Raw genomic sequence first — 13,757 nt, 5'->3', positions numbered from 1 at the left:
TTATGAGAGAATCGCCGAAGGACTGACCAGCTGCGGCTTCCCTTGGAGTACGTCACTGTTTACGTCACACGCTGAGCTACACGTTTTGTTACTTGCTCACGCCCCCCATTGCCCCGAAAAAAAGGCGCATTCTGTATAAACAAAAGTAGGTAGGTGGCATTTTGCTGCACTCCCCGATTTTGTTTTTATACTGCCAATGCTGAAAGAAGACTGATTGGGCTTTCCTGCAAATTTGCACAATGCCTATTTAAAAAGGGCTTTCATGTGATGGAGGGCCAACTCTCACAGACCATCTCAACATGAAGCTCACACCTCCACAGCAGTAGTTTCATGATAAACAGAGAGAGAGAGGAGGAGTGTCTGAGCGAATCAATACACTGCATACAGCTCTACAGTGAAAGTCATGTTCACATGTGGGAGGTTGGGCAGCGATTACTCTGTACGTTGAATAAATTCTGACGTCCAAATCCAGTACTCACACCCATCCCTACTTTCAAATGAAGTAGGAAAAAAAAAGATATCAAATGAACCACTCTATTGGTATCGTTACCACTTTAAAGGCACTGGGATTTTTTGGCGCAAAAAATATAAAATATTAGTGTCTGTCTGTGATAGAGGAAAATGTGTAGTCATACAGTGTGTTTATCACAATCTCTTGACTTTCCCAGATCTTTACATGACCCACATATATTCTCCACATCTCCCCAGATCCTGTGCAGGAAGTTGACACTTGGTCAGCTACTCAAACACCCAAACACTTTAACAGTTATGTCTGCAGGCTGCTGACCTTGGGGGGTTTGAATGGGTAGTCTGGCGTGAAGGCGATGTCCAGGAAGAAGACGCCTCCCTCATACACGGAGCCCGGGGGGCCCAGGATGGTCGACCTCCACTCGTAGATGTTGTCTCCTTTGGGGCCAGCGCTAGAAAATTGAAACAAAAGACGTGTTAATATGTTAATCAGCACGGTGCACTGGACTCGACAGCCTGGTGTTCAAACTACCAGCGGGCTGACAGAGATTTGGGGGAAAGAGCAGCTCAGACGGTAAATGCTGGTTTCTGACAAGTTAATGATGGAGATTTGGGGAATGCCGAGGCCGTGGAGGTTTGAGGGTTTTCAGTTCAAGGCTATTTTAGTAGGATTTAGATTATCTCTGAAAATTTTGATTAGAAGACAAGATTACCTGCTGCTGGGAGTGAAGTTACTGAAGCAAACACACCAGTGAACCAGTTTAAACATCTTACAGAGTGTTCAGTTAAAGCAAAGAGTGTAAGAAACAGTAAGAAAGAGATGTTTACAGGATAAACATTGCAAAATGATTTCATATTTGAGCCGGTTTTCATTCATGAGATGAGTATTTATGCTGAAGTGGAGGCTGAAGGTCACATCTGTTGTATAGGCTCAGTAATTAATGCCATTTCCATATTAAGGGCTCCCTCCCCCACTGTTGTTTGTGGTAAGACCCTGAGCTGGCACAGAGCCAGGAAGAGACCGGGACAATGTCCAGATCACAAAGCCCGGGACAATGAACAATCCCTCCGATTTCATGTAATTACCAGGGATGGTGTTTAACGCAAACCCTTAGCTTGCTGGCAGATGTGCTTATAAATGTGTGTACGCCCGACACACACAGGGTTTGCTTTCACTCAAGGCTGTAATATTACTGTTCCATTTTATTCAGACATAAACCAATAATCTCAGACGGAGATTTCCTGTGTAATAACCTCAAACAACAGCAAACAGTTAAAAACAGCATCTGGCTCCAAGCGTGCCCTTGAAAAACAGATCACTCCCCATAAATAGAAATAAGACATTAGACATTTCCTTCCTCCTTCAGTATCAACACATGCAAATTTCCACTAATCTACTTTGCCACTCTTTCACACTGCCCCTCTCTTAAGCCTTCTTTAATTAGCTAATTATGATTACTTCTTCTCTGGGGAATTACTTCAAAATACACTGTCGATAAGGACGTCGCCAATCTGGACTTGTGTTGTTTAAGGCACAAAGACAATCTTTTATTGTAAGAGTGAAAATAAAATAACAAAAGCAAAGAATGTAAAAGGACCATGCTGGGCATTGTCAGTGCACAAGACTGGGACACACACTGGATATTTGTCTTTGTAAACCTAATACTTCAATTCCTATTGCAGTAATTGATAACTTCCAAACACATGGAGGGTGCTCGCTGTGCAAAGCTGTAAAATATGGTGTTAAAATATGTCACATTAAGCATGTCAGGGAGTACTAACAATATTAGTTTCCTTTGTTTTGGCAGACACAAATGATGCTACCTCCATTTGATCATATGACCAGGTTTTGTTTCTCCTCCAAACAAACTGTGTTGCATTTCTGTTGGACAGAGAGCGCTATCTGAACCAACTACAGGAAATGACCTAAAAATACAAGGATTTATAGGCACACAGAGACAGATGTTGACATCTGATAGCCAGCAGTAACTTGTGCTTGGAAAGCCTGTCATAACAACATAAAGTGCGGGCGAACCGCAGTGCGATCTGGTGGTCATATACAGCTGCTGCTACATTCTTCTGTTGTGTTATTTAACAGGAGTTAAATTAGAGCAGAGGGATTCAATATTTCCATCATGCCTCAGCTGGAATCGGATGGGTTTTGACACAAGATGTCAGGTTGCCAAAATAAAAGTCTGTTCAATAAATGACCTACTTGAAGGGCTGTCCTTGACTGAAGAAATTCTATTTCAAATAGCCACAGGAGTTCTTTGACTAACGGATTAATCTGCCCAATTGTATTATTATTAGTGTTTACTGTCCTTCTGCAGATGAATGCAAATGACTCTCTTTAGATCTGCTGCCCTTCAAAGAGCCATAGATGGGACTGCTTTTCGTGGAATTACTAACACCCATATCTGAATAAAAAGAACATTTAACTCTAACACAGCTCCAAACAGTTGCAGTCTGATTGTCTGCTCAGAGAAGGCAGCCTTAAGGTCAATTTATGAACCCTTGTGACCCCGTGGTTGTGAAAACTATGGATAACCAAGAGGGGATGGCAGAGGAGATACCTGCACACTAGAGCAACTGGGCTGGATAGCCACAAAAAAGGTTCACAGGCTGAGATCAATTTATTTAGAACATCCGTGCACAAAAAGAAGGTGCTCAAAGTACAAAAAATAACAAAAAGTGAATAGAAACAGCAGCAAACATTTCAGTCCTTGACTATCTTCAGAGCTAACGACAGTCAAGCACTGATGGTCAAATTTTTTTGCATTGATCTCAGCCTGTGAACCTTTTTTGTGGCTGTCCAGCCCTGTCACATTAGTGTGCAGGTATCTCCTCTGCTGTCCTTTCTTAGTTGTCCATTGTACTGACGCACCCAAGATAAACTTTTTTGTTGCCCTAAGTAGGCTAAGACTTGCATAAACCATTAAGACATCCAAATACAGCCCATTTTTTAATGACAGCTCGGACTGTACGCATAGGACACCTGCCAACTGTGCATGCTCCAATCACAAAATACAATCTCTTGTTCCACAAATTCACTGCAAACCCAGAAGAGTCTTCTTATACACTTTCCATCGAAATTAGTGCCTTTATGCAGGTTTTTAAATGCAGGAAAAAATAGGGGATACACTGCTTCCCCATTTCCAGTAAACCAGGTAAAAACAGGTTAGTAAACAGTAGAAAGCAGCATGGAGGCCAGTAAAATTGTTATGGTGGTTGCGTCTTTTTTATATATCTGTTGCGTATTAAGTCTCTCTCTCTCTCTTGGCGCCGACTAAATTTGGGCCATGCTTGAGTGCTGCTTGGACAGAGATAGATAGTATTTTGTAGCGGGCCGTCAATACATTGTGCGGGCAAAGGGGCTAAAATTAGTGCGCCCATCTGCGTGCTGTATTTCCATTACTGCCAATCAGAGATGATAAATACCCCTGACTACTGCAGGGTCATTCGTCTTGGGAGTGAATGCCGATTGTAACCTTTTCCATTAAACACAAAAGTCAGATGTGAGTGGGTGTTAGTGTTTTTTTGTCCAGTGGCAAAGGGGCTGTACTTTCACATTCACCTGATGTTTGCAGTAGGAGGACGGTAAGCTCACCTCCAGCCCTCCCATTTACTGCTGGGGCCCGACACAAACCCTCAGTTGTACTGGAACTGTGTGCAAGGTAAATGCAGGTGACCGCAGATGTTCAATGTAGAAAGTATGTCAGAGACTTTAAGGCTGGGTAAGCATGCTTCAATCCAAGAAGCACGTCCACTGCAGGCACTGATCGACCAGGTGTGTGGACATGAGAAAGTAGACAGGGGTTAAACTTCTCTCTAAAGCCTCTCAAAATTACTTCAGGCACTTTTTGAATCCAAGCAAGTGAAAAACTATGAATGCATTCAAAGAAGTAATATCTAAAAGTTTGCACCTTCGTCCCCATATCTGAGTGAGTATCGTGTCTCTAACTCTCTCTAGTCTTTGATGGCCGACTTTTCACCCCGTCTTCGAGTGTGGCCGAGCAGCCATAAACATTTCAGATGTGGTCGGACGACATCTTGTACGGACTAGTTCATTTCAAGACAGTCTTGTTTGGCTTGTAATTAAGGAGTGTGATCCTGACTGATAGAAATATCAACTGAACTTGTTGCAATCCCTCTCCCACTCTCCAAATATTACTTTCTACATTTCCTGCTGTTGACAGAACCACACAGACAGCTTATTTTTCTTGCTCTAGGCAATCTCCCCTCTGCGCTTACACTTCTGTGCTACACACACCTCAAGGTAACACTTCCATTACCGCTACTATTCAAAAGCTTCCCTGACATGGCAGTGAAAGAAACGGCCGACTATTCCATTTCCAAACATCTCCAATAGAAGTAGATGCTCACTTCCTTTGGAGGCTGATGAATTTGTAGCAGTGATAATAACTTAGACATGATGGAAAGATAGAGATGAGCAGGCATGGCAGAGGTCCTCGCTCAGCAGTGAGACTGCTGTAGGGGATCTGACAACCACACAAGAGCTGTGGATAAAGGCTAAGTCAATAGCTGAATCTGCATGCCACCGCTGGCTGTTGCTTGGAGACCTCCTCCCCCCACCGGCTCGGGCGACCCTGCGGTGCTTTGTTGCAGCTGGTTCAGGGCCAGCTCATTCAGGATCTGACAGTCTCTCACTTGGCCATTAGTTTGGGAGAGGTGAGCGCCGTGGACATCGCAAGAAGCTCGAGTTGAGTCAGTCTGCAGATTCGTAGCATCAGTGAGTGTTTGCATGAGATTCCTTTCCAGGCTTTAATTAATGCACGCCTAATGACAGGAGTTAAATAGCTGATGATTCCTTGACCCTGGTTAATAGCGATGCAGAATAGTACGCTCTGCAACTGACATATTCAATTCACAGTAATTCTTGGGTAATCAATGTATTATATGAATGTTAATTCTGCAAGAGCAACTTCAAACCAACATTCCTTCAGGGTTCTTTCTTGTCATGCACAGCTGCAAAGTCCTCATTGGTGCTTTAAAAAATCAGCATCACTGAATCAATGTGAAGTCAATGAAGGCGTTAAGAAGAACAAACAAACGCTAATCTTACACAAAGCCCTGAAACTGAGAGCGACAGTCAGATAAATATTCTGTGTCACTCCTGTCTTTCTTTCCCTCTCAACAGGAAAACAATCTTCTCTTCAAGCAGACAGATCTGCTCAGCACAAATACATGACGTTAACCGGTGTAACTGTGCTGCTTATGGGCTTTGTTGGAGGCTGCGATGATAATAACCTCTGTGTAAGTAACACTACATCTGCAGTGCACTGTCAGCCAAATGCCTTGATTCACTGAATATTTGGGTCATTTGTTTCAAGGGTCTGGGATACATTAGGGTGCGGGTGTCCGTGAGAGTCTTGCCACTGCCCTGTCCGCCGAGATTATACTCATGTAGGAACCCACTTTGACAGCTGGGCTGCTTCCTGCGCAACAGAGCACCAAAATAGTGTTTAACCACGGATTCACACTGCTGTCTTTCTTTGAGGTTTTGTCTCACAGTTCATCTTGTTGTGATTATTCCTGTTTTTAAACGGAACCTATTATGCTTCTCCTTTTTCCCTGTCATATATATAATATTACAATAACGGATGTTTATATTAAGCGTGGCCAAAGTTTCAAATAATGAGGTAAACATATGTAAAAGTAATCCCTGCGAGCAAAAACCTCAGGCTTCAGACTGCTCTGAATACTCTGCTTCCAATGTTTTTTCCCTACTTTAGCTACAAGATGATGTCAGATCGTGACCAATTATTTTGTATGGTCATCTGCTCCAGGCACACTACGGTTAAGTGTACATTATGTGGCCTCCAATGCTACTTGAAGCTATGGGCTAATGTCAGGGATTTCTGATCATATTCCTGCTGGAAGTTGTGTTTAGAAGCGTCTATTTGTGAATTTACGTATTTTAATTTATGTCATTCCTTGACTGCAAGTACACAGCTACATGTAGCTACATGCTAATATCAGGGAAACATGAGATCTTAGTTGCTGCTATTGTTAATGTCTCCCTAATTGTCTATCATATTCCTGCTGGAACATATCTGATTGTCTAAAGAAGCATTTATTGGTGAATTTTCACAAGAGAAAGTGCTGCTACACACGGTCATTCCTCGGCTGCAAGAACACGGCTACATGTAGCTACATGCTAACATCAGGGAAACATGAGATCTTAGTTGCTGCTATTGTTAATGTCTCCCTAATTGTCTATCATATTCCTGCTGGAACATATCTGATTGTCTAAAGAAGCGTTTATTGGTGAATTTTCACAAGAGAAAGTGCCGCTACACACGGTCATTCCTTGGCTGCAAGAACACGGCCACATGTAGCCACATGCTAACATCAGGGAAACATGTAATCTTGGTTGCTGATGTTCTTCATGTCTCCCCGATTTCGTATCATATTCCTGCTGGAACATATCTGATTGTCTAAAGAGGCGTTTATTGGTGAATTTTCACAAGAGAAAGTGCCGCTACACACAGTCATTCCTCGGCTGCAAGAATAGGGCTACATGTAGCTACATGCTAACATCAGGGAAACATGTAATCTTGGTTGCTGATGTTCTTAATGTCTCCCCAATTTCGTATCATAATCCTGCTGGAACATATCTGATTGTCTAAAGAGGCGTTTATTGGTGAATTTTCAGAGAAAAAATGCCACTGCTCTATAACAGTCAGTGGGAAAAATGATTCAATCATGTGACTCCTCTAGACTTTCCAATTGTTATTGGACCAAATGGATCAAATTCTGATGCATCATTCTGTGGGGGTTGTGATGCTTAAAAAATGTATCTACTTATTTCCAGATGTCTCTTTCACCATGCAAGTCTATGGGGAGAAAGTTTTCTTGGGTCACATGGCACCACATGACGAACATAATTCCACTGTTTGGCCACTACGAAAATTAACCAGAGCACTTCCTGAGTGCCTGCAGAGACCTTGTGGCGTTTTTCAGGAGGGGAGGCTTTAAGAGACAGACACCAAAACAGAGCCATGTTCTAGTAGAAACCCAAAATAAAAGTATGAACCTGAAAGTGAGCATAATATCAGTCTCCTTTAATAGAAGCACAGTTCACCACTTATGTAGCACCAATACCAGCTATTACAATCAGCATGATTCAGTCATAAAGTAGTGTTTGTGGAGCCTGTGAGGGAGCGACTCTGACCTTGCTCAGTGCTTCACCTCCTTAAAGACTCATCAGTGCACACAAGGCTGAGAAAAGCTGGACCCTTTGAAACTCAGTCTGCACTCAGACAGTTTTCAGAGGAGGATTAAGTAAACAGTTTCCTCTTCTTTATATATAAAGGAACTCTTTACCACAGACCTACTTTGTCTTTTTTACCTTTCATTCTCAGTTCCTGAAATCTATCTAGGCCCTGCCCCATAATCACAGACAGCAGTAATAATTTCCATATATATTGAATGACCTTTCCTCCCTGTGATACAGTGCAGTATGTGAGACCAGGGTGCCCATTTAATCATCCACATTGCCTTATTTCATAGACAGGGCAATCTGCAGATTGGTGCCAGTGCAAAAGATAACCTTTATCTTGCAGCATGAGAGCCGGGCTAATCTCCGCAAAATCGCTAACCTATCTTGTCACCCAGAGCCAATTCCCACAGACGTCAGGGCTCGGGTTAAGTTGATGAAAGAGATGGTCATGAGATAGGCCTGTGCCACTCACAGGTGAATTCGTAAGGTAAATTCATCTCCTTGGATCATATTCATTTCTTTATGAGAAAACTGGTAAAGTATATCTTTGATATCCAAACTGATTTCATTTTGGGAATTGCAGTCCAGAGCAGACTGCAATGACAGACCAGAATAAAGTTAAGACAAGACTGAAGGCCAACACTATGAGAGACTGCGAGAGTCAAAACCACAGCTGTAGGGAAACAGCAGGAACAAACAGTCTTGTGTACCTTAAATAAGAGTGTGTGGTAGAGTTAAACAGAAACTTTCATTTAGACAAACAATATACAGTCGCTGGTCCGCTGTCAAAGACACAGCACAGAAGACTTCAAAGACTAGTCTCATTAGAGCCACACAGTATGCACTGGGAACAGTTAATTCAACGTAGGCTTCATCGTCCACAAGAAAATACAGAGGAAGTTCATTTTTTACTCATTGTCCAGTTATATTAAACTAACCGTGTAACTCACAGGCATGTGAGGAGTTCTGGGGGTGTTGGGTAATCTGTGAAATTTCTGGCCTTATAAGGCCACCACAAAGCAAAACCTCTTTTCTCAGAAAACCGTCAAGAAACATTCACACCCTTTCAAAGAAATGTTTCTGCCACCTTTTGCAGCTGATGCTGATTTCACAAACAAGAAAATGTTTGGAGATATTTGTCAAAGGAACTAAATTCAACCCAATGATTGCTGTAACAGATGCACCAAGTTCAACGCAGTGTATTTAGTCATACTTTGGTGAAAATATGATTATTTGGAAAATACTGAGCAAATGGAAGGATGAAGTGCTGCAGGAGTGGTGAAGACGCACATGTAGGAATCCATTGTAGCCACAGCTGCTCTGTGAAACTACACTCATTTTACAGCCACCTTTCAAGTCTAAAGAAGGTGTTTGATACTCCAGTATTAGGTTACATGTAAAAGACCAGGCAGATGGAAAATCACTTTAAAATAACGACATAAAAGGTCAGAAAACAAATCAAGTAAAAACAGGTTACTGGTGAGAACACAAACACGCACAAACCCAGTGTGTTCCCAGAGCAGCCTGTCACACAGCGAGCTGTTTACGGGAGCAGGTAAATAGCTGTGTGTGAGCCAAGAACTGCACCAAGGGGCTGATAAATAAAACAGGAAAGTAAACCAATAATTGAATGTGAATCAGTATGTTTTGGAGCTTGTGAATACCGCCATGCACAAATAAAGCCATTATCTGCATTATTCGCTATTCCAGCTCGTTCCCCCACGGGCTCTTTTTTTCCTAATGGCACCGTCATTCAGTTAAAATCTTCTTTTCTATCAGTGTGGCTGCTGCGGTTATCAGAAGAGGAACTTTAATGAAGCAATCTTCTTCCACCCCCCCGACCGTGAAAGAGCCCCAAGACCAATTACTGTGCAGCTCAACGGCCAGGGTGACACCTCCTTCCTCTGTTCTCTTGTCTTTATTGTCTCAAATGACATGGTTTGTTTTTTAATCAAGCCTTTTATTGTTCATGTGTACAATGAATACTGCAATTACTGACCGGACGGTCTATCCAGCAACAGGGGAAATGGTTGAGTAGGTGGTTGCGTGCTTTCCAAGTCGAAGGGAATAGCACAATTTTATTCTCACAGGAGGGCAACCTCGCATGCTGGGCTGAATCAATCTAAACAGCAGTCAGTATTGAATTGAGGAAGTATACTTCTAAAGAGAGGTTTGAAGAACTGGCCTTTCACTCAGGAAGTTTGTCCTCACTGGAGTTTAAAGTCACGTTAACAAAGCTGTAAATAAAGCAGGGGATCTGTTTATTTTCCCCAGACTTCCTTTTTAATTCAGCGGGAGGCTTCTGAGGTACAACAGAGATTTTTTGTTGCGGTAAGCGTTTTTCTTCTCCGCATCTGAGCTGCTACATGCAGCCAGCGTCTGATGCAGTGCAAATGTTTGCCTCTGGCTAAAAATGAATAATGCAGAGCATATATCATTACCATAACACACAGGCTGTGCATAAAGGAAACAGCACAACATCATGAGTCATAAAAATATCACTTAACCAACAAAGCATTGCTGCTGTGTACCCAGGGTGAAGGATGACACAACTGCTAATAGTAAAAAAAAAAAAAAGCTTCGGTTCCATAAATGAGGACCTCATGAACCTCAAACCAAGGTTGCGCAATTTGGCAGAAAATAAAAGCATATAAAGAGCACCATGTCTTTGATATTAATTACAACTGATGTGGACAGTAACTTTCTCTAAATTATTTCTGTGAGAACACTCAAGTATTAAGTGTGTGTGTCTTGTTGAGGAGTAATTATAAACATTTGCTTTGCTTGAATAAAACAACTTGGAATTTGTGCTGACATGCAAATTGGTGTGCAGTCCAGGGATTCACAAGAACACTGCTTCAGGAAAGGAAACTGCCTAAAAAACAGATTTGCCTCCGAGACAAAACTGCAGCCTCTTGCAATTTATAAACTAAATTAGTCAAGAGCACGATGTTAATATTTTTAATTTCACAGTCCTGCACCAAAGTCTATTCAGCCATAATTAGAGACAGTCTCTTCAGCCTCCCTCCACAAAAGCACTCTGGGCAGCCATTTGGCCCTGTGGCCGCGGGAATGGACTTATTACCAAAAGGTCAGTGATCAGAACAAGCTGAGCTGCCAGATCTGCTGCAGAGCCTGATCCTCCGATGGTCTATTCCCTTGGCAACATATTAGCTCTCAGGTTTGCAGGTAGAGAAATGTAACACGATTTTTTAGCTGCAGGTCAAACAAATCAGCACAGAGAAAAGGGCATTCCTTTGAGATGTTATTAGCTGGGTATTATTCACTTCAACATTTGCAACAAGATGTTAAGAGTGTTAACATTTCGTCCCCTGGACTGCAAATATGTCATTAAGACACTTTAAACTGTCTTGGCAGGAGCTGTGATTTGTGACTTAAGGGGGAAGGTTTTGGAGATCACAGTCGCAGGAGTAATGTGATCTAATGCAAACTGTTTACTTGTGAGTTACTGTATTTCTGCGCTTGCCAAAAGATTCTTCTGCTTGCTTTCATGTTAGATTACCATTCAGTCACAAACTGCTTCTGTGAAACAGGCAGTGTAATGGCAACACTCCTCCACAAAATGTCCACACGCCGTGCTTCACGCTCGGCTTCCCCACAAGCCCATTAATAACATTCTGGACAAATGTTTGCCAGAAAACTACCTCACAAATGAGGACATTGAGAATTCAATGACACACATGAATCAAGGCAGGCCGTGGTCGCTGTCAAACAAGTGCCGCAGTGGAAAACATTAAGGATAAATTAAACTCAGACCGGTGACAGAGGGGGAGCGCATGCTGCCGCTGTTCCATAGGAGAAAATTTATTTCTTTTCCACTCAAAACTTTGTGTGAGGAGAAAAACGACAAGGGCAGATTTGGTTTGCTCAAGAAGGAAATTACTTACAGCAGATGTTTCAGAGGTGCACGAGGAGAATGGTGGCCATAACAAATCAGCTCGAGCCCAGGCTGGCACCATCCATCTGTATGCAACATCCTGCTGCTGTTGTACCAGCCGGGTGACATTTTTATTATATTGAGGTAAGACTGTTTTTACCAGATAGCATATTTCTCCGTTACGTTGAGGATACTTTTTTATCGAAGACACAAAACATTTACTGTAAATGTTGACAGATAAACAGTTTGATATACTAAGATTTAACGTCTTTGCCATTGCTCCCAACTGAGGGCCGTTACTTTCCCCCCTCTCTATTTTCAACCTAACCATCTTTCACTCCTTCAGTGTTCAGTTTAATGGAAGAAATTGAATCTTAGGAGCAACCTACTTGACTGTGACAAGTTTAATCACTACTGAAAACTTGCTACTTTGAGAGTGATGGTTTTCCAAGTAGAGCTACAATAATAAATCGGCAACAATTGTGGTTATGAATGTGTTGTTAGAGTAATTTTTTAAGCAAAAAAATCGCTCCAGACTCTCCATTGTGATGGTTTTGCTGCTTTTCTCGGTTTTATATAATTGCATACTAAATATCTGAGTTTTTGGCTGTTGGTCGAACAAAACAAGACATCTGAAAATGTCACTCAGGCCTCAGAATGGCCGTTTTTCATTGCTTCCCGACATTTTATAGACTAAACGTATTCGATCGCCCGAGAGAATAACTGACACATTAATCTAGAATGCATAGCATTAGGCTACATCCACACTAAAACGTTAAAACTCATAATTATTGCTACATTTACACCTAGCGTCCACACTACTCCAGCGTTTTGGAGGCCATAAAACAAAGACCTTTGAAAATCTTGCTGAGCTAATTTCAGTCTGAAAACTCTGCAGCTGCACTTCAGTCTGGATGTGTGGAAAGTGAAACTTTTGAAAACTGTGAAGGAGACGCCCACGTTCACTTCCTGATTAGTTGAGTGATTATCAGTCACAGCTTGTCAAGCTACAACATTATAGCTAGGTCTATATACCCTCTGTGATTTTATCCTTCTGGTGTGGATACTCCTGTCCCATTACCAATGACGAATAATGCTCCCAGAACAAATGTCGTCATATTTGGTTTGCAGTGACCAATCCGCCTTATATTCATATGTCACTTTCATTAAGAGTTTCACCTCATCATCAATCCAAGCAAAGAAATCCAGGGTCTTACTATTTGCCATCTCCGTAGTATGTTCTGTAACCAAGCAACCAACCAAAGAGCAGACAATCTGTTTCCTCTTTACATCAGCTCGCACATGGCCAATGTACATAAATGTACATGTGATATGTCTTTTCAGAGGTGTTAGTACAGACGGAGATCATTTTTGAAATGTGCTAAAATGCGCATGTACAGAGTTTAGCTTGGTTTAGTTTATCTGATTTAAGATTAATCATTTACAAGAAATGAAAACATGGTTGCACCAGACTTAGCGAAACACTAATTTCCATCTGTAGTCCTACACACAACAGGTAGACACAATGAGATCATAGAGATAATTTCATTTTAAAATGGTGTGTTAAAATAAAAACTAATTTGTGTGGAGTGGCCTTAGTTGCAGCCCTAATTTAGGGTAATCATTTTAAAGCGCTAAATTAAATGGCATTTAAATTTCAATTGTAAGTACTCAGTGGTGGTTTATTTCAGTAATTAGCTGCTTTTAACATTTCTTAGCTTCCATATATGTGTCTTACAACTCAAAAGAAAAGATGTGACTGTGTAACCTCTATAAAAGGTGGTTTCCATTTAGTATTTGCGCTCTCAGTTTGTATTTAACAACCATTTCATCAACTCTGAAGGTCAGTTTAACCAAACCTCCTCATTAGTCTCTGACCGCACCTTGTGACTACACACGTTTGATATGCCGTAACACAAATGTCTCTAAAAGGACCCCTTTTAATTTATTCTGCTTGGTGAACAAAGTGATTCTGAGGCGGTGCCTTCATGAAGGTTCTTCGCTTTTGCAGTCGATGGACAAGACCTTCACTGAAAGGTCAGGAACATGCCAGCGTCAGACACAGATGGGTGCCTATAATTCATCAATATTTATAAACCCAGTGATTATGGAACAAGGCATCGATTAGAACTGATTCATCCAAGGTCA

General features: G+C 41.7%; 1 protein-coding gene across 2 annotated transcripts in view; it reads right to left on the bottom strand.

Moving 5' to 3' along the window:
- ube2e2 (ubiquitin-conjugating enzyme E2E 2) overlaps positions 1-13,757 on the bottom strand; it is a 36,948-nt gene that overhangs the window by 11,609 nt on the left and 11,582 nt on the right. For both annotated transcript variants that reach the window (XM_050046118.1, XM_050046119.1), the window contains exon 4: positions 788-920. In XM_050046118.1, the coding sequence (XP_049902075.1) occupies positions 788-920 (133 nt within the window). The remainder of the gene's footprint in view (positions 1-787; positions 921-13,757) is intronic.

The sequence above is a fragment of the Epinephelus moara genome, chromosome 6 (genome assembly GCF_006386435.1).
Source record: "Epinephelus moara isolate mb chromosome 6, YSFRI_EMoa_1.0, whole genome shotgun sequence".
NCBI lineage: Eukaryota > Metazoa > Chordata > Actinopteri > Perciformes > Serranidae > Epinephelus > Epinephelus moara.
The sequence above is the reverse complement of the archived record's forward strand: the minus strand, read 5'-3'. Positions and strand labels throughout refer to the sequence as shown.